This window comes from Gobius niger (assembly GCF_951799975.1).
Source record: "Gobius niger genome assembly, chromosome: 12".
NCBI classification, from domain to species: domain Eukaryota; kingdom Metazoa; phylum Chordata; class Actinopteri; order Gobiiformes; family Gobiidae; genus Gobius; species Gobius niger.
The window spans coordinates 16155030-16178475 of NC_136863.1; the positions used below are offsets into that span (position 1 = coordinate 16155030).

The following is a 23446-nucleotide window of genomic DNA, read 5'->3' on the forward strand; positions in this document are numbered from 1 at the left end:
AAAACAACCTTTTTTACCATTTCTTGTGTAACTTAAGATGACAATTGTAAAATGTGTTCATTAATCTTGACCTTAAATGTTACAGCTCCAGGTAAATGATTCTGAGTCTAGCTGAAGACCCAAAGGCTGTACTGACTGTACCTCTTGCGTTCAAGTTCAGAGTGGCTGAGACAGCAGAGGGCGGCGGAGACCCGGAACTCCGAAAGAGATCTCTCTACCTCCTTCAAAAATTAAAATGAAACATTTAGATATAAACCACAATTCAGAATGTGTTTTATTCCAGACAAGTAGCCTAAGTAATCATCAGATGTCATACTATGTATCAAAAGGTGGGGCCTCGTGTGAGCTGCAGTGTGGACAAAAATGGTAACAACAAAAGGCCGGAAATAGTCGTGCTAAGCATCACTCACTTGACAGCGACATTTGGCGAACAACTTCACCCTACACGGAACTTTTTAAGTCAGCTAACTATACTTCTAAATCTTTCTACGAGGACTTCTGAGCCGTATTTTTGTAGATTTGGCATGTGATTTTTTTCAGATTACAGAAGAAACATCTTGCGCGAATGCGCGCGGTGGTTCCCACTGGACAGTAGCCTTCGACTTGTCTTTTTGTAGGCTTCCAGGTAGGACTCGGGACAAAGTTATAGCCTAGCTATAGCTGCAGACTGTGAATGACATAGATCTACACACACAGCTTCACAAGTCAGCTCAGCTGCACTTGGAGAATGAGAACATCTAATGTGTCTTAGTTTGGCGATGGTTATGCGCTTTCTTTTTAGAGACAAAACTATTTGTTTTATACTGTATGTTCGATTAGCCAATTCTTTAATAGTTGAAATGAAATGAATTGCTGCATTGATGTTTGACCAGTTTGTACAGCGATGCCTTTGTTGGCCTGTGACACAGACGTCATGTATGAAGTTGTTCATCCTTGTGTTTAATGTGTAGGAAAGTGCTGTTCTGTCAGGTCAGGAATTCCTAGCAGCTGAGACTCCCATTGCCTCACTGGTGCATGGAGAGCTGAGGTGAGGGGCGGTCTGTTGGCCCTGGGGGTCAGGCTTTCACCCTGGGACAGTGACCAGGGAGCCTGCAGTTGAACAAAACGTTTGATACATTGACATTAACAATTAACATCACTGTGTTCTTGAGAGCTGATGAAACAAGTGAAATTCTAAATAGTCCTATCTTATCTCTTATCTTATGAAAGTCCCTAACTAACTTAATGTGTTAATTGATTCTATTGCTTTTCATAATTTCTTTCTTCAAAGAATTTTACATTTTTTTAACTTAACCATACACACATATTTGCAAACTTAATATTCCCAATGTGTTTAACTGGAGCAATATCCTATTCAACAGGCACCAACTTCAACAACACTGCGTCTATTTCTTTGTCATTGCACAAACTTTTCATCCACTCTTAATTTCAAGCTCTTAGCATTGATTTTTGTTTATAACGGCTGCTTTATGAAGTCTACACATGTTGAGTCTGATAAGTTGAGCTTTCTTTGTTTTACAGCTCAGAGAAGTCTCTATCATTAGCTGGTCTTCAAATACTTGCAGATATTTGGTAAGCGCAGTGTTGCAGCAGGCTTGTGCAGACATGTTACACCGTCCTGTCATCGTCAGATACTTTTGACTAGAGATCCTGATTGTGGAAGACATGTGCCACAGACTCGTAAAATTGTGTTCAGAAAATGAAAACAAAAATATTACACATTGTTTCTAATGTAAGAGTGATTGAAGAGGTTGTTTTGACTGACACTGACTACCTACAGAGTCTTTGAAGAATGAAGGAGTGCGTTGGTGGTGGGTGTGCAGATGGAGTGTGGGGTTATTAATCATTGCTCACAGGCAGGCACCAGCTCTTTCAGAGTGAGACCATGAATATATGGCACAATTTATGTCCTGCTGTATTGTTTGGGAATCTGAGGAAAGAAGTAGAAGAGAGGGGGGAGGGTTTAAGTACAAGAACATCTTCTGTTTGCTCTGGGAATGCTGTGTTAGGGCTGTGGAGGAAGTGAGTGTGACGTATGTCAGGGACAGGGAGTATATCTGGTGTCTCTATGAGTGAAAAGAACATCCAGCACTCTAAGCTTCACTCGGAGCAGCATATGTAAACGAGGAACTAGCACTACCACGTCATATTGAAAATAAACTGTTCCAGTGACTGTCGCAAAATAATAATTAAACTTACAATGCATATGAGTAAATTTAACCCATGTTTTAACTTTATAGTAACTGGTGGAGACAAGAGCTGCAAAAATGCCACAACAGAAGGATATAGTAAAAATTGCCATCCAGATGCCTGGGGCCTATCCCCAACTCATACAGCTGGACCAGGTAAATGATTATTACAAGTATTTATCCACTGTAACGCATGTAATCTTACAAACATTTGTTGACTGTATGTGTTGTTGCTCATTCCTCCACATTTGTGCTATAATATTCACAAAACAATCTGAATCTTTTACAATAAGCATATGCATTTGGCCAATTCTGTTATTTCACATTGAGGCAGGTTCTAGCCTAAAACAAGAAGTGGTGATTGTAAACAGTGAGTGAAGATCACTAAAGTATTGATTTCACTGGTCACTGCACTACCCGTATCAGGGCTGTGCGGCGGCGAAGCACTTAGCAGGGATCTGTGTAGAGTTAGAGAAGGCAATGGGCCAGGAGGAATGAGAGTGTGACTGTGGGACAACAGGAGTGTACATTAACCTAAGGCAACAATCTGGGGTTGCATGTTTACGTATGTGAGTTCCATATTTGAGACGGACTAAAAATAAAAGAAAATAACCATCTCTGTCTACTTTATATACTTGTTGTAGATTATAAAGTGTGGAGTTTAGCATCTGCAGATCACTATTCTTAAATAGTTTTATGTTGTCAGTTAACCAACACACAAAGGGTGCATCAGTTCTATATAGTTTGTTTCTAAGCCCTTCTGCCTGACATCGGTGTCTCCAAGCACACTGACTGGGTGAACTTGGTTGGCACTAATCACAGTGTAGCTGCTGGGTCGACCACGTAACGCAAAGACATTTGATGGGTTGACCACTAACAGCAGGATAATAAAGAGTCAGACACAGACATAGTACTCTGGCTTATTTTTTTTTATCACACAACAATCAGCTCTAAAACCGTATCATTATGTATCTTCTAGCTTCAGAAAACAAAGAATAGAAAATGTTTGCATCTATCATGCTGGTTTGTGTTCTTTCTGTGCAGAAAAAGCCCTTATCTGCTGTCATAAAGGAGGTTTGTGATGGGTAAGTCAGTCCTAAGTCCTGACTTTTGGTCTCAGTAACCTCTTTTTGCTTATAAAATGTTTTCTTTTGTGTGTCTAGATGGAATCTTCCAGGTCCTGACAACTACGCTTTGCAATATGCAGATGGAGTACAAACGTATATCACGGAATCAGTAAGTTATGTCTGATAGAGTATGTAGTCAGCAGGAGAGGACAATAAACTTAGCTGTGACCCAGTGATCTGTGATAGTTTCATGTTTCAGTATACTAACTTTTACCAAATACACAATACAAATTGTATAAGATATCATCCTGTCATAGATAAATGTTACCTACCCTTCAGAATAGTGACCCAACCCTCCCCTTAGACTAACCCAGTTGGGTAAAATCACTTCAATTATTAAAACTGGTATTATTCTGTTTTGGGAGTATAAGATAAGATAATACTTTATTGATCTCACAGATGGAGAAATTACATTCGATGAGAGAGCATCCCGGCAGCAGCACCCATTCAGTGCGCACCATATATATCCATTGTTCTGGAGAGTGGGCATACTTAGTATCTTGGCACAATGGTTGTAAAGCTAAGAAATCTCTTATGTGACCTAACCCACCCCGCTCTCACCTACACCATTCTTGAAAACGTGCACAGCATGTCTATTTTTACCAAATTGCCAGTGTGTTAAATGGCATTACAGCCAGTCTTTGCGTCTATGGCAGGGGTCTCAAACTCATTTGGACCGGGGGCCAAAAATGCGAACCCAGTGTTGGTCGGGGGCCGCAACAGACGAAGCCTTTTATATTAAGTCAATTATGATTTAGCAACTTTTTATTGTTTGCTATAATATAACTTAAAATAGACTGTACATTACCTATCTGCACATTTTTAAGCTTCCAGAGGTTTCCAATCAGCCAAACATTTGCTGAGCTTCTAGATTTGAAATTACAGACTTAGACAATTAGTTTTTTGTAATTAATCCCATTTTGGCTCTGGGCATCAGTGAATGATCTTTCAGGAGTCAGGTCCAGTTTCTGTCTGTGAGCCTTTTAAAGAAATGCAAAATGTACAAATGTCATTTTAATTTAATGTTGAAAAGCACAACCAGGGACTGGAGCTGATCATGAGCACCAGCAAAAGCATCAGCTTCAAACTTGTTTTGCTCTGTGTTAATTTTCACCCTGTCATATAATAAACACATCGATGAATGTGTGGACTTGGACACTTTTCCAGACTCTGGTGTGTCTGAGATCAGCTCAGTGAGATTCACCTCATGTAAATAATGTGGAGTCACTGACCTCTGACCTTTTTCTGACCGACAGTCAGAACTGATGGGGCTTATATTTTTTACTGTCAATGTTGCTGTCATTATTTGCAGTATTTTAATACATTTCCATATTCTCTATTTTTAATGTAACTATGGGTCATGTGTTCCCACATGTGTCCTTAATAAAGATTAAATTCATTGACCTGATAATGTAGCTCTGAGAGAGAGATGGAGAGAAAAGGCTCCTCACTTTACTGGTGTGACGCTTTTAAACACTATGCAATGCAATGTGTTCGCTTTGCAATGTCCTAATGCTGGGTTACACATAGACACGATGCGTTACGAATGCCACGAATCCACATTCGTGACCCAGGATCACGAGTGTGAGTGGAATTGGTAGAGGTTCCACGCGCCGCCACGAACTGTTGCTGCGTGTTGTGATTAATGGCACGAATTATTACGCACTGTCACGAATATGCCTCCTGCACTGCTTCGTGCGGTGGCGCGCTGTTGCTGCTGTTGCGGGTTATTGGGAATTGTCGCGTTCTGTCAAAAAATCTGCCAAGAATTGGGCGAATGTGGACGAGATCGCCTGCCGCGCACACCGGGTTGGAGGCGGAGCAGAGACGTCTCGCTCCGCCGTGCTCTCCTCTGACTCGTTGGGCTCTCGCCAAATCGGGATAAACAAAAAGTGAATAGACCATCAGCGTCGGGCTTGTCCATAAACTGAAGAATGGCAATAGTTTTTTCAGTCTATGGGACAGTCACACCAGTTCAACCCCGCTCCTGTCAATGTGTAACACGGGCAAACGCATCAACAAACGCACGCGCTTCATGTCAGATAAGTCCGTGCAACAGCCGCACATTAAGGGCTGACTTTACTCCACAGAATAAGCATAAAAACACTACACTCACTGTGCACTCGATCTCCTGAGGATCCGTCGTAGAACTCGCTGCTCTTAAACCTCTTTATCCATGATTCTCACGTGTCTGGTCAGTCATCAGCTCCAGTTGGAAAAACTTTATAATCCACAAACACAGGCCTGTCTTCACCTGCCCCGCGCCCACCGCCGCTTGTTTTACGCGTCTAAGGTTGTAAATAAGCCTTAACTTCTCCATGGTGTAGCTGCTGGAACCACGCGCTGTTGTTTTGGTCAGTGGAGGCAGCGTGGGAGATGCATTCAGGGACAGCGGCGCATCTCCCTTTCCCTGTCTGATGTTTACATTCTCGCGTCCGCAGCAGAGTTGGCGCTACCGCGCGGTGCCTCATGGGAAATGTAGTTCTAACGTGTTTAATGTGATTTACCGGCGGGCCGCATATAATATAAATAAGTAATTATCTCGCGGGCCGCAAAAAATTACCTCGCGGGCCGCATTTGGCCCGCGGGCCGCATGTCTGAGACGCCTGGTCTATGGGCTCTATTTGCACTTCAGGGTTTTGTGGTCTTAAAAGAATGACACTTTACTACATGAACAACACTTTTTCCTCTTGTTAGAAGTTTCTGTGTGTTTTGCAGAATCGCCTGGACATCAAGAACGGCTGCATTCTGCGCCTCACCAAGGCACCGGTCAGTCTACACCCACCAGCCCCACTGCTCTGTTTTCCACTCTTCTCAAATACTTTTTTCACTGTTACATACCATTCTGTTATTCTTCTATACTAAACAATAGACCCTTTCGCTGCTTACATCATCAGCGACATCAGTTGGAGGCAGGAAAGTGATCAAGAGAAATAATAATAATAATAAACTAAAACTAGCGATTATAAGTGTAAAACTACAACTAAATAATGTGGTCCTGTTGTGGCTTAAAGAGCTACTAACCCCTCCTTCCAGAGCCTCAATCTCAGAGCCTCAGATTTGAAAATCTCAACAGAAAGGGGGCGTCGCCTGGAGGACTAAGGGGCACGCGGGAGGGGTGAGGGGTGGGAGGGGCTTGAGGCTTCTGACTTGACGCTGCACCTGCAGCGCTCCTCGTAAACAAAGTCCGACCATGGGAGCATGGAGTTCCAGCGAGCTAACTTATTTAGTAACTTGTTCCACTGGGACAGCTCTACAGCTCTCTCTACACAGGGGGGGCATCGTGGCAGACAGCGGCCTTGTACCTGAGGCGCTGGCTCATTTATTCCTCTGTCATTTACAAAGCTAGCGGCTTAGCATTGAGCTCGATCGACGTTAGCATCGCAGCTAAAGGACGTAACTGTCCTGGCTGCTTCAGAATTTACCGATCTATTTTAGATGTAGACTTTTGCTGTGGTCTACGTGAACATGGGAGATGTATCTCTGTGTCCTCAGCAGAGTGTGTGATATAGAGACGTGGCTATTTGTGTTACACAGATTTTTATTATTTTTCTTACAGCAAAGTGCACAAAACATATCAAATAAATATGTAGGCCTGTATTATAGAGCAGGAACACTGTCTTTTTGAAATTGTTTTTGGTTTGCCATTGAAGATGTAAGACAGAATCATTCAGGTTATGTTTCTCTAAAGGCTTGACTGTAACATTGTGAACCCAAAGAGCCAGTTAGCCCTAAGTAAATAGCCTGAACTAATTTCTATTACTAAATTTAGTGAACTAAAAGGTTTAACCAACGTAACACATACACGAAACTACCACTGAATGATGACACTGTAGAGTAACGGCTATAATGAAGTATTTATATGTATGCTTTAGTTGAATATTGAAATATTAATGAAAATTATAGATCTTGTTTTGTACCAGTACTTGATTCTGCACTTCTGGCTCTTACAACAGTGCAATTTCCAAATTATAGCACAATTTCTTTGGTAAAACTTACTACAAACTTACAGCTCACATTTCACTTGAGGTTGAGCTGCATGTGCCACTCACTTGGCCTACATAGATGTGTGCAATAAACAAATTGAACAGACAAAGTTGACTGGTTATGTTATACAATACCAACTGTAATAAATATACATGCAGTAAGTTTTCAGCTTCTAGAAACAGAAAGTGGTGCTGCATATACCTTCCTGTGACATATCTGACAGAACATATACAGGCTTCATTTTTTTTTTACTGCCCACAATTAAATCTTGCATGAAACATTGATTTTAATCTATTACGTTGTCCAATGGGCACAGAGTGGTTCAGGCACAGGTCCTTTGTGTGCTCCTGATATGGGAGAGGATCCTCGACCACACTTTCAAACAGCAGGGCCATTAGTTGGTCAAAGTAGACTGTAAACAAAGCACAAAACATTTGTCCTTGTAAAAGCATTGGTCGTGTTGTTTTTAATGTGACATACCTGAGGTAGCTCTGGTCTTCATGGCTCTCACTGTGTAGTCTCCACGCTTGAATTTTGGATACACTATGACATACAGCAGCAAAACGATTTGCCTTTTTTAATCATAATTCAAGGCACCAACCTGCATCCTAAAATTTCACAAATAAACATTAATATGCAGTATCTATTTTCTAAACATTTCAAAGTGATAAAATAACTAGTGAATATTTGTTGAACCTTTAGGATTCATTACCTGGCCAGCATTCCTTTGGATAAGAGGCCCAGACTATTGTGAGAGAATCAGACTATGGATGCCTCAATATTTGAAGTGTGGTATTGTGGGCTTATTTTAGCTTAATCTTTCAAAATATGTGGTGTTAACAAAAGAGTAAGAGTCTCTCGCATGCTGCTGTGCCTACAAAGAATTATAAAGAATTACAAAGAATAATAAATTGATATGTGAAGTGTAAATACATCAATATAAATTAGATATTGGGAGGAGTAGTTGTAATTACACATACTTGATTTTGGCCACACTCTTGCATCATCCCCAACCAAAGGCCTGTGAAGACAGCGAGGGAACAGGGGGTTTTCCGTGGACATTCTGAATGTAGTTGCCCAGATGTCCACTCAGCCACAGCCTTTGATGGTGACCAGTAGAGATGATTCATATAGATAGTTCACAATGCTTTTCTTCCACCTCGTCATTTCCTCCGTTCACCTTTTCTGGCCCAGCGCATCATTTTTTTCCAATCTCTGGGACACAAAACACAAACCCCTCCTCCTCCATGCGCACACTGTTTCCAACCTCATTGCTCTAATAAGACAAAAAAATAAGAATATGAGTTCTATCATAATGCACAGTTATCCCAAGTTACATATTTATGTTTGTATTGTAATGTTTTACCTGGACTAGCTGGATGTCAATGACTTTGTTACTCGTTAGATTCATCATGGTGTAGCTGCCATACTTGGCTGAATGTCCTACATGAATGCAAGTTATACATTAGCTGACTTTTATTAATACTTCAGATAAATGTTTATGAAATGTATTTACCAGGTGAATCTGCCCGCATGTCCCCGCCCAGTGTAACAGAGCCGCTTTCAAGAGCCTCCCTGATGAGGTCATCCTGCTCCAACTTCCACTGCCAGTTGACCGTAGGGATGAGGAGCTTTGCCTGATGCCTATAGAAGCACTGCTCTGACAGTCCCTGAATATTGAAGGCCCCCAAGAACTATAAAATTAAAACATCTGTTATCATCGGATAATATATGGAAAAATAAAATGTTTTTGCAGTACCTTTGAAATCTGACTAAACGATGAGCCGGTGAACAGCACAGCAGCACAGAGCTGTAGGTTTCCAGCTGGGATGTTGTTCACCATGGGCTGACTGGACCACTGACTGGAGAACTCACAGCGAGGACACTGTTGAGTGACCCGCAGCAGTGTGCCGACTGTGATGGTGTCCACAGCACAGCGACCAGTGCAGACAGGACATCGCCTAAACAGCTCCAGCAGTTGGTCCTCAAGAACAATATGTTCTTTGTCCTTGTGTGGAGGGACTTCAGCAGGAATGCTATATAAAATAAAGGATATTTCATCCCTCAAAAAACCAGGACGCTGTATATATTTTTTCAATTAAAACTCTAGATTTCCTTTGTACCTTGAACAGTTCACAGTGCTGGCACTGTCATCGATGTGGAAGCTGGGGTCAGACGCAGACACCTCACACCTTCTCCTTTTTAAAGATGTAGAGGCTGCTCTGGGACTGTCAGGAAGAGGGATTTCCATCAGGTCCCCTGTCCCACAACCGACGCTTGTGTAAGCGGTCCGGGCTTGAGTAGCTGTACAAAACACAAACAAAATAAACACGTTTAAAATGGCAGTAATTACACAACTTGTGTCTAACTACAGTATATAAAAAAACAAAAGTGTAGACTGTTTTATACATAAAATGACAGTACTGTATAAAGGATAAATAGATTTCACCTTTGCGTCGCCTGCTCGGCTTCACATTGGCCTGGACACCTGCATGCCTTATAAGGACTGGATCAGTTTGGACATTTCTCTCTGCTCACTTTTGGCTGAAAACATAACAATAAATAATATTTATAAAGTGCACACACAAGTGACATGCAAACACATTGTTTGTATTGATGATTTATAGGAATACAACCTACGATATACTTCAGAATATGCCCCCTGTAGCAGATCAACCAAATATTTGTATCAGGTTAATTCTGGCTACAGTCGGCTACTAAAAACTTCCAAATGGTTTGGCATTTTGAAAAGCTGCGTCCAAATAGGTGTAAACTTTGGTTCACTTCAGAAAACTTGTCAACATGAACATAATTATCAGAATTTATCCTACTTTGTGAACCTGTTCAACAACAATGGCAATAACAACTATACTGATTCTGAAAGCACGTAAGAACAGCTCACATCTGTGAGCGCCCAATGACCACACGGTCCACCTGGAGAGGTCAGCCCTCTCCTCACTGACCGCAATCGAGCATCAAACGGGAGCAGAGCGCGCACGGAGCCGGTCAGTTTAGCCTCCGAAACACAGTGCATTCTAGCTATACGTTAGCTTTACAGGCTAGCTATACGTTAGCTTTACAGGCTAGCTTGTAGCTACTGTCAAAAGCTACAGTCATGTCAAACTTAGATTAGTTTGGTGCTCAGACTCGTGCACATTTGCGCACAGTGTTGGCGTAACTTTGCAGACTGATGCATTAGCAGGCTGCCCCGGACAGCGAGTAGACGCGCTTATAACCGGTGGCTGCTGTTCCTCAGCCACAGTGAGCGAGTGCGGGACACGTCGCCTGGAGCTGACGCTGCAGAGTCTATTTACACGCCATATTTTTTCAACAGATCTACACGACTCATGTGATTGGTATTATCAGAGGCCAAAACGGAGAATTTGTTTGAGACACTACAATAACGATCTATTCTGACGTGCACATCAAAATTCTATATACTGTACATGACTCAATCTGTGAGCAAAGTAGCTTCTACTGACAGAAATGACCGGGACAGAGTGAACCAAGTGCCTCTTTTTACAGCAGCTACAATCAATGCAATTACTACCAAACCCAAAATGGGTAAATCATTATTTTTCTCACTCACCTCACATTGTTGGCGGGGCAGCAGTGTCGACGGGGACGGCCTCGCTCTTCAAACGGAGAAGACTAGCATAGCCCAGTTAAACCTCCATGAAGTTGGCGAAGGAATCAGCACGTAAAATGGTCTTTGCAAACTCCAGCCCCACTACGCTACACTTCCTCCCCATCCTAACACAGTACAATTAACAACTAACAATTAAATTATACACGATAGACCACTAAAAACAATACTAACAAACGCCCTAAGCTAAATTGAGCGAACTAATCTAACAATAAAAGCAACTAGTGACTACAACTACAATATTCAACAACTAACACTACTAAAACTATACACTTATTTATAATAAAAAAGCTATCCTAATAAAATCTACCTAAATGCTATGACAACTAATCGCAAACCTGACAATCGATGAAAATATTCTCGCTATTCCAACTCCAACTCGCTACGGGGGCGTGAGCGAGACTGAGCCTTTTTATACCCCAGAGCGGCAGGGCCCGTGACATCATCTCTCGCCTCCTGACATCATCTCTCTCCCCTCCGCTAATTGGGTGCCGAATTCAAAAAATCAAATGCAGTACCGACAGTTCGCTGCAGATGGCGCCACACAGACGGTTTGGGACACAAAGACAGGATTTCAACAAATTTGCACTAAATTGTTAAAATAGTGACAGATACACGTAGACAACACTATAAGATACCCATTTATACAACTTAGCTAGAAAAAAAAGTTGATTTTGGGGTTAGTTGTTCTTTAAGGTACAAGAACAAGAGGAATGACATTTGAGACGATAAAATAAGGTTTATCTGATATTTTCAACAACAGTTAGACACTTGTTTATCGTTAATATGACAACAACTACAATGGAAATAGATAGGAATCTCGCTTCCCGACTCCAGCTAAGCCCGGGATGTTTACAAACAATTTAAGGGTCTGTTAAGCCTTCAATGTCAAAGTCTTGATTATTATTTGTGAAAACTGCCTAACAATAATGTAGAAACAAATGTTGGTGCTTTGCTTTGACTACCTGTAGCTAAATCTTCAATATTTGGTGCTAAAAAGAGCATTGTGCGTCTGTAGTTGAGCGTTAAGAGCACATTTACTCGTACTTTTGTATGCGTTTTGAGCAGTTTATGACAGTTTCGCTGCTGCCTACAGGGCCGATGTGCGGAGGACTTGTTTAAAGGCATCCAAAGCTCGGATTCAGGCGTGCGTTGTGATTCTCTGAAGGAGCTGGCTAATGTCTCCACAGACGTGACATTTGCGCAGGAGTTCATTAGCAGAGACGGGCACCTGCTGTTGGTTAAGATCGTAGAGGACTCCCATGAGTAAGACTTATATGCTGCACTATGTATTTGTAAAGCGCATCAACTTAATTCACATTTTCATGCGTGCGGTGTTGTCCAGGAGTTTCGTGATCATGATGCATACGCTAACAGCCTTCATGGAGCTGATGGATCATGGGATTGTTTCATGGGAAAACCTCTCTACTATCTTCATCAAAAAGGTGCTGTACTGACTTTAGTATTTTCCCTTTTGCTGTTGGTGCGCTCTTCCTCTTCCGTGCTCATTCCTTCTCCATTTTTACAGATCGCTAGCTTCGTCAATGGGAAGACGTCAGATGCAGCGATCCAGGGGGTGTCCTTGGACATCCTGGAGAGTATGGTCCTGAGCAGTTATAGCTTGTTTCTGCAAGTTAAGAATGAAGTGACCATGGAGAGGCTAATAGCTCACCTTCAAGTGTAAGTATATCAAATATCAAGAAAAATGCAAACTTTTTTTAGTCCAGGTTTTTCTTTTGCTTTTTTTCTCTGAAATATATCGACTCAATCTCGAATGAACCTCTTAACCCCTGCTTTACCCGAGTGCATTTTCTCCAGTTTGGCTTTACCCAAATCTAATAGCTTCATGACTGGAGAGAGTAACGCCTCATTTTGAAAGACCTCGTAAAACTGATGTTAACAGATCTTTTTCCTCGCATTGTTGCCCTGTTGTCGTCACTTTTTTCATGTTCTTTTACATCGGATTTTTGACGCTTTTTTGTGGCTTTTCTATTGAGTTTTCATCACTTTTTTTGCAACTTTTTTGCTGAGTTTTGTCACTTTTTTGCTGCACTTTCATAACTTTTTTTTTTTGCGTTATTGTTACTTTTTTTTCTGTTTTGGCGCATTTTTCAAAGCTTTTATATTTGGGTAAAGCCAAACCGGAGAAAATGTGCTCGGTTCAGGTGGGAGTTAAGAGGTTAAAAGCAGTGCTGCACAATATGAGAAACATTTCGATGCTCGATCAATGGCTTGACTATGCATTAGCAATATTTTACAAACCATCATAAAAATGTGAGAAAGTTGTGCGGGGTTTTTTTCTTCATCAAATGTATCAAACTTAATATCAAATAAGGTATACAAGAACTCCAAAACAATGCTAAATAAAACTAAATGAAGAATATCTTGGACGTTTTGCACATTTTTAGCTTTGTTTTGAACTGTGCCAGCAAGAAAATAATCTCAGTCGGCCATTTTGCAGTACGTCGTGGCTTCTTCTCATTGCTTGTGCTAATTATACGACACATACAATTTTAATATTTTGTGCCGCCTTCCCCGAGAGAGTTTTGAGTTTTGCGCTGTAATCGTTGTAAGCAACTGCTAAACTATACCATCACAATATTTATCCCCAACTTTTTGCTATTTCAAATAATAGACATACAAACTGATGGGACATATACATACAGTTGCAATCTATACAGACCCTTATAGTATTTGTATTACAGGACAAACCAACTGATACAAACCAAAGCTATGGCCCTGCTTATGGCTCTGCTGCAGACGGCTGGAGACTCAGACAGAGAGGTACAGCTGCACTAATCTCCCTGTGTGTGGATGCTAATACTTCTACTTGACCTGTTCCTCTCACTTATGTATCTCTGTGGACACAAATATCACTCATAAATTATTGTTGTTTCCTTTATTCAACAAATATAGTTTGACATAGTAGCAAAAAAGCAAAAAGCAAAATAATTAATTCAGCTCAGGCAGCAGTAATTCACTTTCTGTTCTGTGGACACAGCGAGTTGTCTGTCTGTTTCTTCGCTCTATCACGGCTGCCCTCTTATTGTTGGATTATTGTGTACAGAACAAATCCCTCATTCATTACTAACTAGCCTCTGACAGACCTTGTTAGTAGGAGCTACACACTTCCTCATTTTTTTTTACAGTAGGTCAACAGTCACACCCTTCTTATCGGGCCAGACCAAATAATGACGTAGTGGTGGTAATGGCTAAGCTTGAAACTTTATGCGTTTCTCACTCTGGAAACGGACCCTGGAGCACCACCCCATGTTGGAACTATGCAACTGCACCTTCATCTTGAGCTTTCTCTTCCAGGAGATGTTTGCGTTTCTGAACAAGAAGAATCTCCGGCAGTATATTTATAAGGTGCACTTTTACACTGCTCCTTGTTTATCTATTTTTATTTATTTTTAAGCACGTTTTTATTTAACCGCTTACCCTCCACATGAACCGAGCACATTTTCTCCAGTTTGGCTTTACCCAAATCTAAAAGCTTCTTGAATGAATAAAAAAAGAGACAAAAAAGGGATGAATCATTGTCAAAAATGTGATAAAAAAAGCGCAACAATAAAGTGACAAATGTGACCCCAAAAAAGTGACGAAAAAAGCGACAAACAAGCAACAAAAAGCGACAAAAAAGTGATTAGAATGTGATAAAAAACACCAACACGGCAACAACACAAGGAAAAAGATCCGTCTGTAGCTTTCAAATGAGGCGTTACACTGGCATATGAGCTGTAAGTTCCAGCCGAGAAGCTTTTAGATTTGGAGAAAGATCTGGAGAAAATGTGCTTGGTTAAGGCGAGAGGTGAGAGGTTCACCATTTATTTATTCATGCATTATTTTCCCCAGAACATTATCCACAGTTCAGCTCAAGTCCAGGATGAGATGGCTCACTACCTCTACGTGCTGCAGTCTGTGACGTTAAATCATTTAGAGCCCCGAATGAGAATGGCGTTAGACTCCTATAACCAGGTAATGACTGATGAAACCACTTCTGCTGATACCACTGATACTTTGGCTATTTCTATTCTTTATCTGCACAACTTGAGAAGACTACATGATACTCAATAACTGTCTTGAATATTGCGATAACTATACAACAATACATTTAAACAGAAATCTTTAGCAATTCGAGCAGTTTTTCATCCATGTGGCAAAACGAGAACAGAAAAAAATACAAAATGGACTCTTCTCAACATAGAGTAGTAGAGACACTGATTCGTTTTTTGACCAGTGATGTCGTGTGCATGGTCCAGGAAAGGTTCTCTGTGATGTGCACACCCAGGAACTTGTGCTGGTCACCGTCTCCACAGCAGCACCGTTGATTGTTAGAGGAGCATGCTGGACCTCTCTGAAAGTCCACAACCATCGCTTTTGTCTTCTCCACATTTAGAGAGAGATTGTTCTGTGTGCACCACATGGCCAGACTGCTCACCTCACTCCTGTAGTTTGGACTTGTTTCTGTTGCTGATGAGACCCACCACTGTTGTGTCGTCTGCAAACTTGATGAAGAGGTTTGAGCCGTACTTTGGAGTGCAGTCATGCGTCAGCAAAGTGAACAGGAGGGGAGTCAGCACACAGCCTTGGGGAGCCCCCATGTTCAGTGTGATGGCTCTGGAGGAATAAAGAATAATATAAAGATAAAGAATACTCACATTTGCTTCTCTCTGCAAGGAACAAAGAGACATCCTCCATCGCTTAAGACAGGCAGCGTTTGAGACAGAACCCGAGAACAATTTGAGTCATGAAAGACGCCGCTCATTGTGCGCCAAGGAGTTCAAGAAATTAGGTTTTTCAGTGAGTATGAGGAATCTGGTATTTTACAGTGTCTTCTAAATTTTAATACGTTACTTTCTATTCAGAACAATAGCAATCCCGGTCAAGACTTGGTCCGGACTCCTCCTGGGCTGCTAGCGCTCGACACAATGTTTTATTTTGCTACACGGTATCCAGATGCATATAGCAGGGTGAGTGAAGGAGACTTCTTTGCTCAAGTGTGTTTTATTATGCTAAGCTAATGTATTATCTATGTATCTCAGTTTGTGCTAGAAAACAGCAGTAGAGAAGACAAACATGAGTGTCCCTTTGCCAGGAGCAGCATCCAGCTCACTCTGATCCTGTGTGAAATCCTTCGTATTGGAGAACCCCGTATGTACAGTACACAGCATTTGTGATTTACCCCGGGACGTTTTTATTCATATTGTCAAATAATTTCTCCGCCAAAAACAAAGCCTCGGAGACGGGATCAAACTACCACCCCATCTTCTTCAGTCAGGACCGGCTGTTGGAGGAGATGTTCTGTGTTTGCATTCAGCTTCTCAACAAGACCTGGAAGGAGATGAGAGCCACACAAGAGGACTTTGATAAGGTACAATACAGAATTTCTACTGCTGCGCTGACACCTAAGTGGAAGTTTCGAAGACGAGTATTTTCTGCTGCACTTTATTTTACAGCCTAGCAATAATGTGGTCATGAGATGGAAATAGCGGTGTATATGAAACTCTTTATTTAGCCCACAGTAGGGGTCATTGCAGTCTAACAACAGTTAGCATATTAAATTGTCAAACAAACCACAAACATATCAAATATTTTAAAAAAAGTATGCACTACTATATAAAAATAAAATAGACATCGTACATACAGTTGATATAGATGAACTTAAATATAGAATTAAAAGAGTAAAACAAAAGTGTGTAAAGTACTGCAAAGTTATGTACAGTACATGGAGCCAACAAATGGATATGTGCTGCATATTAACAGCAAGAATATCAGATAAAGTTAGCAGTGTAAGCAAAATGTGCAAGAACTGTTGCAACAAACTCTCACCACAAATATAGTAATAGTAATAACCAGAGATAATGCAACCTTTCTTTTTTATCCATGTCAAGATTATAGATTTCAAAAAGTGTATTATTGTAACATGGAATTAACAAAGTTATGTTTAAGTACAACTGTTTTGCTCATTTGAACCACAAAGTCTATTTTTCATGACTAGATGGTTCAACAAAGACTTGATCAAATGCACAACAAAAGCTGCATCTGTTCCACTCTCGTGGAAACACATGAGGACAGACAGGGGCCTGTTGTGATGAATTAGTATTTTCTGTTCATTCTTATGTTAACTGCCCCTGCCCTGCCTCAAAACACACAGCCGCATCGCTGAACACATGCTGCCCTTACTCGCACATTGTTGTATTTATAGCCCATCCAGCTTAAAGCAGAGGGGCATTGTCGAGGTAAAATATTGGAAACTTTTGTCCTGGGTCACATTTCCCCCATCTTCAGACCTAAAGCACTCTCCTAATAGTTATAAAACTTGGCGACCCATTGACCTTTTTAGGTGCAGGCCAGTGTCCCTTGCACCATGGCAGCAGACCAGCTTTTGTTTGTTGCCCTCGGCCCCCTACCTCTGTGCTCTGGAGAAGGACAAAGGGGCATTAGCTGGACAAAGAAAAGCATGGTAGGCGGCAAAAACAGAGTGACAAGGAAAAAGTGGAGACAAAGCCCTCAAGCCCTTTGCAGTAATTACAGATCAACAGAGAGCATGCAAACTATAAGGGAAAAGCACTAGAAGTCCCTAAAAGAAAATGCACTGGAGTTAGTCTGATTCGGTGGTGAAGTAGCTCTGTGTCTTTATGATTTAGATTTTGACAAATGGTTTACAGTTTTTTTCCAGAAGCCGTATTTCTCTGGACAGCCTGTGTCTCTAACGGTCGTTCTTTACTTATTCCAGTGCAGGGTTTAGGGAGTTACACCTCCTATTGGTCAGGACATCTGACAGAGGGGCTGGACAGGGGCAGTGACACCATCAGGGTGTCTGTTTACAAAACAGTCACAGGCCTGCTCCTCTGCTGTCATTTAGGTGACAGGACTGTCTCTCCATTTACTTTCAGTGAGTGACAGAATTTTCAGAGCATGTCATTGCAAACTAGAAGCAAATAATAGAGCAAATCAGGTGGATTTAAAGGCAAAAACATGGAGGTAAGCTTGTCTTTAGTTGTAAAGAATACCATTATGGTATTATTACATATGATGACTGAGATTAATCGCTATAGAGTCTAAATTATTATTTGCATGGTTGCAAATGTCAAATCACAGGAGCTGGAATTGCTTATTTGTAAATATTTATTCTGCAGAAAACTGCATGTTCCGTCTCTTTGCTCTTATGCCTCAACAAAACGTGGAATGCATATGATTTTTGATTGTTTAGTATTATAATGCACACATTTCAGTGTGCATTATAATATGGCCCCTAGACGGGGGAAACAATTATGCACTGAACAACTAATTCTCATAATTGTCATTCAACCTATGTTTATATAGCCTTTTTTTTAACATTTGACAAGATTTTTATGATGTAGAGAGTGTTTGTCACTCACACTGTATGTGCAAACAAGTCAATTTTCTCTTTTATCCTCGTTCACAATCTGCCAAAGGGTGTGAGTGTAATCAGGAATGATCGAGGTCAGCAGAGCCAATCCAATAGAGTTAGAGCTAGACTTGGCCCATGTGTTGAGCTGTATAGATTTAACCATTGATTTGAATTTAATTGAAACTTCAATGTCAATGTTAAAGCTACAGTTTGACGTCATGAACCAAGGTCAGTCACTCCCTCTGTAGGGAAGTGTCACTTTACTTGGTCACGCAGAAATTGCTTTAGAAAAGGATTATTGTCATATTAGGTTAAAGATGATGTTAACATAATGATCTTTACTGCGTAGTCTGGCCATTGATTGTAGCTTTCCTTTTCAAGTAGCTTACCAAAGGCTTTCTGCATTTTGACATGAAGAGTTGCAGTTTAGATCTATTTTCCATGTGTTCAGCATGTTCAAAATAAATTCTACAAAACATTTTGGTATATAAATACAACGAAAAAATGAGTCGCTCTCTGCCATTTCTGTTATGTGAAGCTCAAATTGACCGACACAGATGAAGGGCATGTTTTGTTACATGTTTACATTGCTGCATGTGTTTCATGGCAAACCCCCAGCCTAAACGCCTCTGTGCTGTTGATCTCTCTTAGGTGATGCAGGTGGTGAGGGAGCAGATCACCCGGACATTGTCCAGTAAACCCACGTCACTGGAGCTCTTCAAAAACAAAGTGAACGCACTCAACTACAGCGAGATTCTCAAACTACGACAGACCGAGCGTTTGCACCAGGAGGAGACGCTGGCGCCGCCTGTGCTGTGAGTGCACCAGAAAACGCATGAGTCACTAGTGCCGGTACTTTTTACGATACTTGGTTTACGATACCGATACCTGAATGATACTTTTTTGATAGCCATACTAAAATATTTGTCATCTAGAACCAGAAAACAGAACAATAATGTTAAAGCAGTACTAAGTAACTCATGCCCCTAGAGGCCATAAGCGCCACTGCAGGTGTCGTAGCATGTTGCGTTTTTTTTATTCATTAATTGTCCGTGAGAGTAAATACTACGCTGACAGAAAAGACAAAGGGAGAGAGGTATATTGTACATCCAATTACACACGGACAAAAAAAAATTTCAGGGGGTAGCCCTCAGTTAGCTTTGCCCGCTAGCCTGTTTGCTGCTTCTTCGTGATTCCATTAGTGTGTATTGGTGACTCCGACCTGGTGGCAGGAAAGTTGCAATTGTGGTTTTCTGGCCATCATCCCATTAACGCTTGTATTACCCCCAGAGGGACTTTGAAAAGGATTTGTTAAGGTAAACAAGTTACTTAATTACTTACTCTTTTTACTTATTTGCATTAAATTGCTAAAATTATATGTATGATATGTAGATAACACTATTGGACATATATACAGTTTATCAGCAAAAAAAAGGGGTTTTGAGGGTATGTTTTCCTTTACCTTATCCAAATCTAAAAGCTTCTTGACTGGAGAGCTCACAGCCTATAGACCAGCGCAACGCCTCATTTGAAAGCTAAGACCTACAAAACTGGGCTAGGATTTTCGCCTTGTGTTGCTGACACTTTGTCGTCACTTTTTTGCAGTATTTTTTTATGCTTTTTTGTCTAGTTTTTGGAACTTTTTGGTTGCATTTTTGTTGCCATTTTATGGCTTTTTCCTCACTTTTTTCATTGCATTTTATGTCATGCATTTGTAACTTTTTTGGTCACGCTTTTTGTAACTTTTTTACGCTATTTCGTCATTTTTTTGGTGCTGTTTCATCCTTGTTTACATCTCATTTTCGCTGTTATTTCTTTCAAGAAACCTGTCGATTTGGTAATGCCAAACTGGAGAAAATGAGCACGGTTAAAAGGTTAAATGTGTATAATTTATTTGAGCTGAAACAACCAAGAAACTTAAAAGTAACAAAGCCATTTTTGATTCTGTGTTGTGTTCTAGTGAGCTTAAGGAGCGCTTGAAGCCCGAGTTGTTGGACTTGATTCGACAGCAGAGACTGAACCGGCTGTGTCAGGGAACCATGTTTAGACAGATAAGCAGCAGACGGAGACAAGGTTAGATTGAAACATACTGATGACAAAAATGGCATCGCATTTGCATAACCTTTCTTTTTTTTTACAGATAAACTATGGTACTGCCGCTTATCACCCAATCACAAAATGCTTCACTACGGCGATGTTGAGGAGGACACTGACACCCCACCAATCGAAACACTACAAAAGAAAAGTACGCTTTCTACAACTAAAACACATTTTACTTTTTATATGTAGTACAGTCTGTATTAATACACATCACTATATAAATTTCCGGATTTATAATTTTCCGGATTTTTCTTCTTTATTCAGTTCCCGTGGCTGATATTAAGGGTTTGCTGACGGGAAAAGATTGCCCTCATATGAAAGAAAACAAAGGAAAACAGACCAAGGTTGGAAAAAAAACACACTGTCGCAATTTGATGGATTTATTGGACTTTCACATATAGTAGCAAATATATGTATTTCCTTTTGTCCACAGGAAGTATTGGACCTGGCCTTTAGCATTACCTATGATGTAGAAGACAGCCTGAACTTCATTGCCCCTTCTAGAACTGATGTGAGTATAATACAGAAACAGCACAATGTTCTCTTAAGCAGATGTTTTCCAAGTATTACAATACTCACTGGTCATTGGGATTCACTGAAACGCAGATTCTGAAAGCATCACTTGTATTTTCTTGTTGATTTGATCCTAGTCCCATAACTAGGAGAATAAAATATTGACCTGAACAGAGCACATTTTCTCCAGTTTGGTAATAATAACCAAGTCCTAAAGCTTCTTGAAAAAAAGCGTCAACAAAAATGAGGCTAAAATACAACAAAAGAGCGACCAAAAAAGCAATAGAAAAGGGACACAAATGTGACGTAAAAGTGACAAAAAGGCAACAAAAAAGCCACAAAACAGCAACATAAAAGCAACAAGAGTGACAAAAAAGTGATGAAAATAGGAAGAAAAAGTGGCAAAAAATGATGAAAAAGTGACAAAAATTGATAAGAATATATTGAAAAAGTGACAAAAATGTATAACGAAAACACAACATAAAAGCCACAAAACGGCAACAGAAAAGTGACAAAAAGTGATGAAAATGTCGATTTTTGTTTTTTACGAAATCGCAAAAAAGAAGTAATGTGAGGAAAAAAATCCCAAAAAGTGACAACTGCGTGACAAGGATCTGTTTAGATGAGGCTTTGTAGGTCATAGCTTTCAAAAGATGCATTACACTGGCCTTTTAGAATAGGGTACATTTGAACTGGAGAAAACAAACTTGGTTAAGGCGGGTTCAAGGTTAAATTATCTATCAGATGTTAATTTTTTTTTCTGTGGCCCTATATCTGATTTTTTGAGAAGTTAATAAAATGTACCAATTGTCCTTCACTCTACTATAAAAGCACTCATTAGTAAAAAGGCGCATCGAATCACATAATATATTTTTGTCGATCGATTTCCAAGTTAAGTTTGGACCACAAGTCGCAATTTATAACGTATGTGCCCCTTTTTATTGCTTGTAAACAAACACATAAATCAGATTTTATTCAACATAAAAACATAGAAATGAATAGAGGGCACTGAATACTTCCTGAACCCGCTGTAGTTTGTGTGGTCATTCAGGTGTGTCATGTGCACCCGATTGCTTGTCTGTTCCAGTTCTGCCTGTGGACAGATGGTTTGAGCGTACTTCTTGGCCGAGAAATGAGCAGTGATTCCATGCGGAGCGAGCTGGAGATCCTGCTGTCTATGGAGATAAAGCTGCGGCTCCTCGATCTGGAAAACGTTCAGATTCCCGACGCTGCACCGGCCGTTCCCAAACCCCCGAGCAACTATAACTTCTGCTATGACTTCAGCCAAACCGAGCAGTAGTGTCTTAAGTGTACGAGTGCATGTGTATACGGTATGTGTGTGGAAAAAGAAAATATGTGGGCAAGCGTCTGGTCTTTTGACACTCAAATATGCAACCCAATTAGAGACACTTTATACTTATTTTTAAGGATTCTGCTCTGAGCGCTGTTTTCAAACTAAAGGTAAAAAAAAAAAGGTACTTCATGGTACACAATGCCTACAACCAACCACTATCAAACTCAATACGTTACAATAAAAAAAAAGCCACTAGTGGGGCAGGGAAAGGCGAAAAAGTAACAGTATGGTACAGGGGAAAAGTTTAGGTACTTCTTGCTTTCAGGAATTCTTATAATACAAGTCACCTAAAGAAAAGTCACGTGACCACCATTTTTACTGTGCGTAGCTCTGAATTTAATGGGAGCACAACATCAGGCATGTGACACGTTAGCTGATCTCTCACAATGTGCACTATTACTGTATTTTATATCATTAATATTTTTTCTTTTACCAGTGACACCTTTATTCCACTGTATCACTTGTACTTTCTTGTTGACTGTCTCCTTCATTCAATCCTATTCCCATAACTAGGAGAACGCGCTGTTAATTTTACTCGTTCACGTGACATCACAACATTCTAAAGAGCCTATTCACCTTATTCCGCCCCGCCAACTTTTGCCACTTTTTGCTTTGTCGCGGCACTTCCGTTGTACAGACACTTCCGGTCGAGCACGAAGCCCGTTCATTGAAACGGAGAACGAGGGAAAATATTCTCCGCTCAAATCTGATGTTTAGTAGATTGAAAAAACGGCTTTGTTTTTGTGTAGTAACTGATTTTATGTGGACTTCTCCAGCCCCATGTTAACAGATAGGAGAAAATGGGCGGGCACAATTCATGGCGGCGCCCACGCGAACGTCCGGAATAAGGTGAATAGTTTAAAATTGAGGTGGAGGGCAACTGATGGTAACTGTGGTAACTGTGGTAACTGACAAAATGCATATTTTTATGTCTTTTATGTTTTTTGGCTCATACCTCAGTCATTACTGGAAGAATCCACATGAAACAAAAACTGTCACAAAGTTCATTATCTCCACTGTCAGCACATATGAACTAATGTCCAATTATTTTCTCCAAAAAACGTCGAAAAGTGGTGACAATATGCGAAAACATGACCTTGATGTTGTCCAATAGAAAGGACTTTCAGACATAAAAATAATATGTCAGGTTTG

General features: G+C 40.6%; 1 protein-coding gene across 1 annotated transcript; it reads left to right on the forward strand.

Annotated features, from left to right (window-relative positions):
- Positions 1-242: 242 nt before the first annotated feature.
- Positions 243-22809, forward strand: elmo3 (engulfment and cell motility 3). The gene is made up of 21 exons (XM_079567501.1): positions 243-625; positions 2241-2345; positions 3234-3274; positions 3353-3425; positions 6035-6085; positions 12046-12215; positions 12295-12394; positions 12478-12629; positions 13655-13733; positions 14268-14318; positions 14805-14927; positions 15630-15752; positions 15818-15922; positions 15995-16103; positions 16187-16323; positions 18979-19142; positions 20288-20400; positions 20468-20572; positions 20692-20771; positions 20861-20938; positions 22028-22809. The coding sequence occupies exons 2-21, from the start codon at positions 2268-2270 to the stop codon at positions 22238-22240; spliced, it is 2145 nt and encodes a 714-aa protein (XP_079423627.1). The 5' UTR covers positions 243-625; positions 2241-2267; the 3' UTR covers positions 22241-22809.
- Positions 22810-23446: the final 637 nt, after the last annotated feature.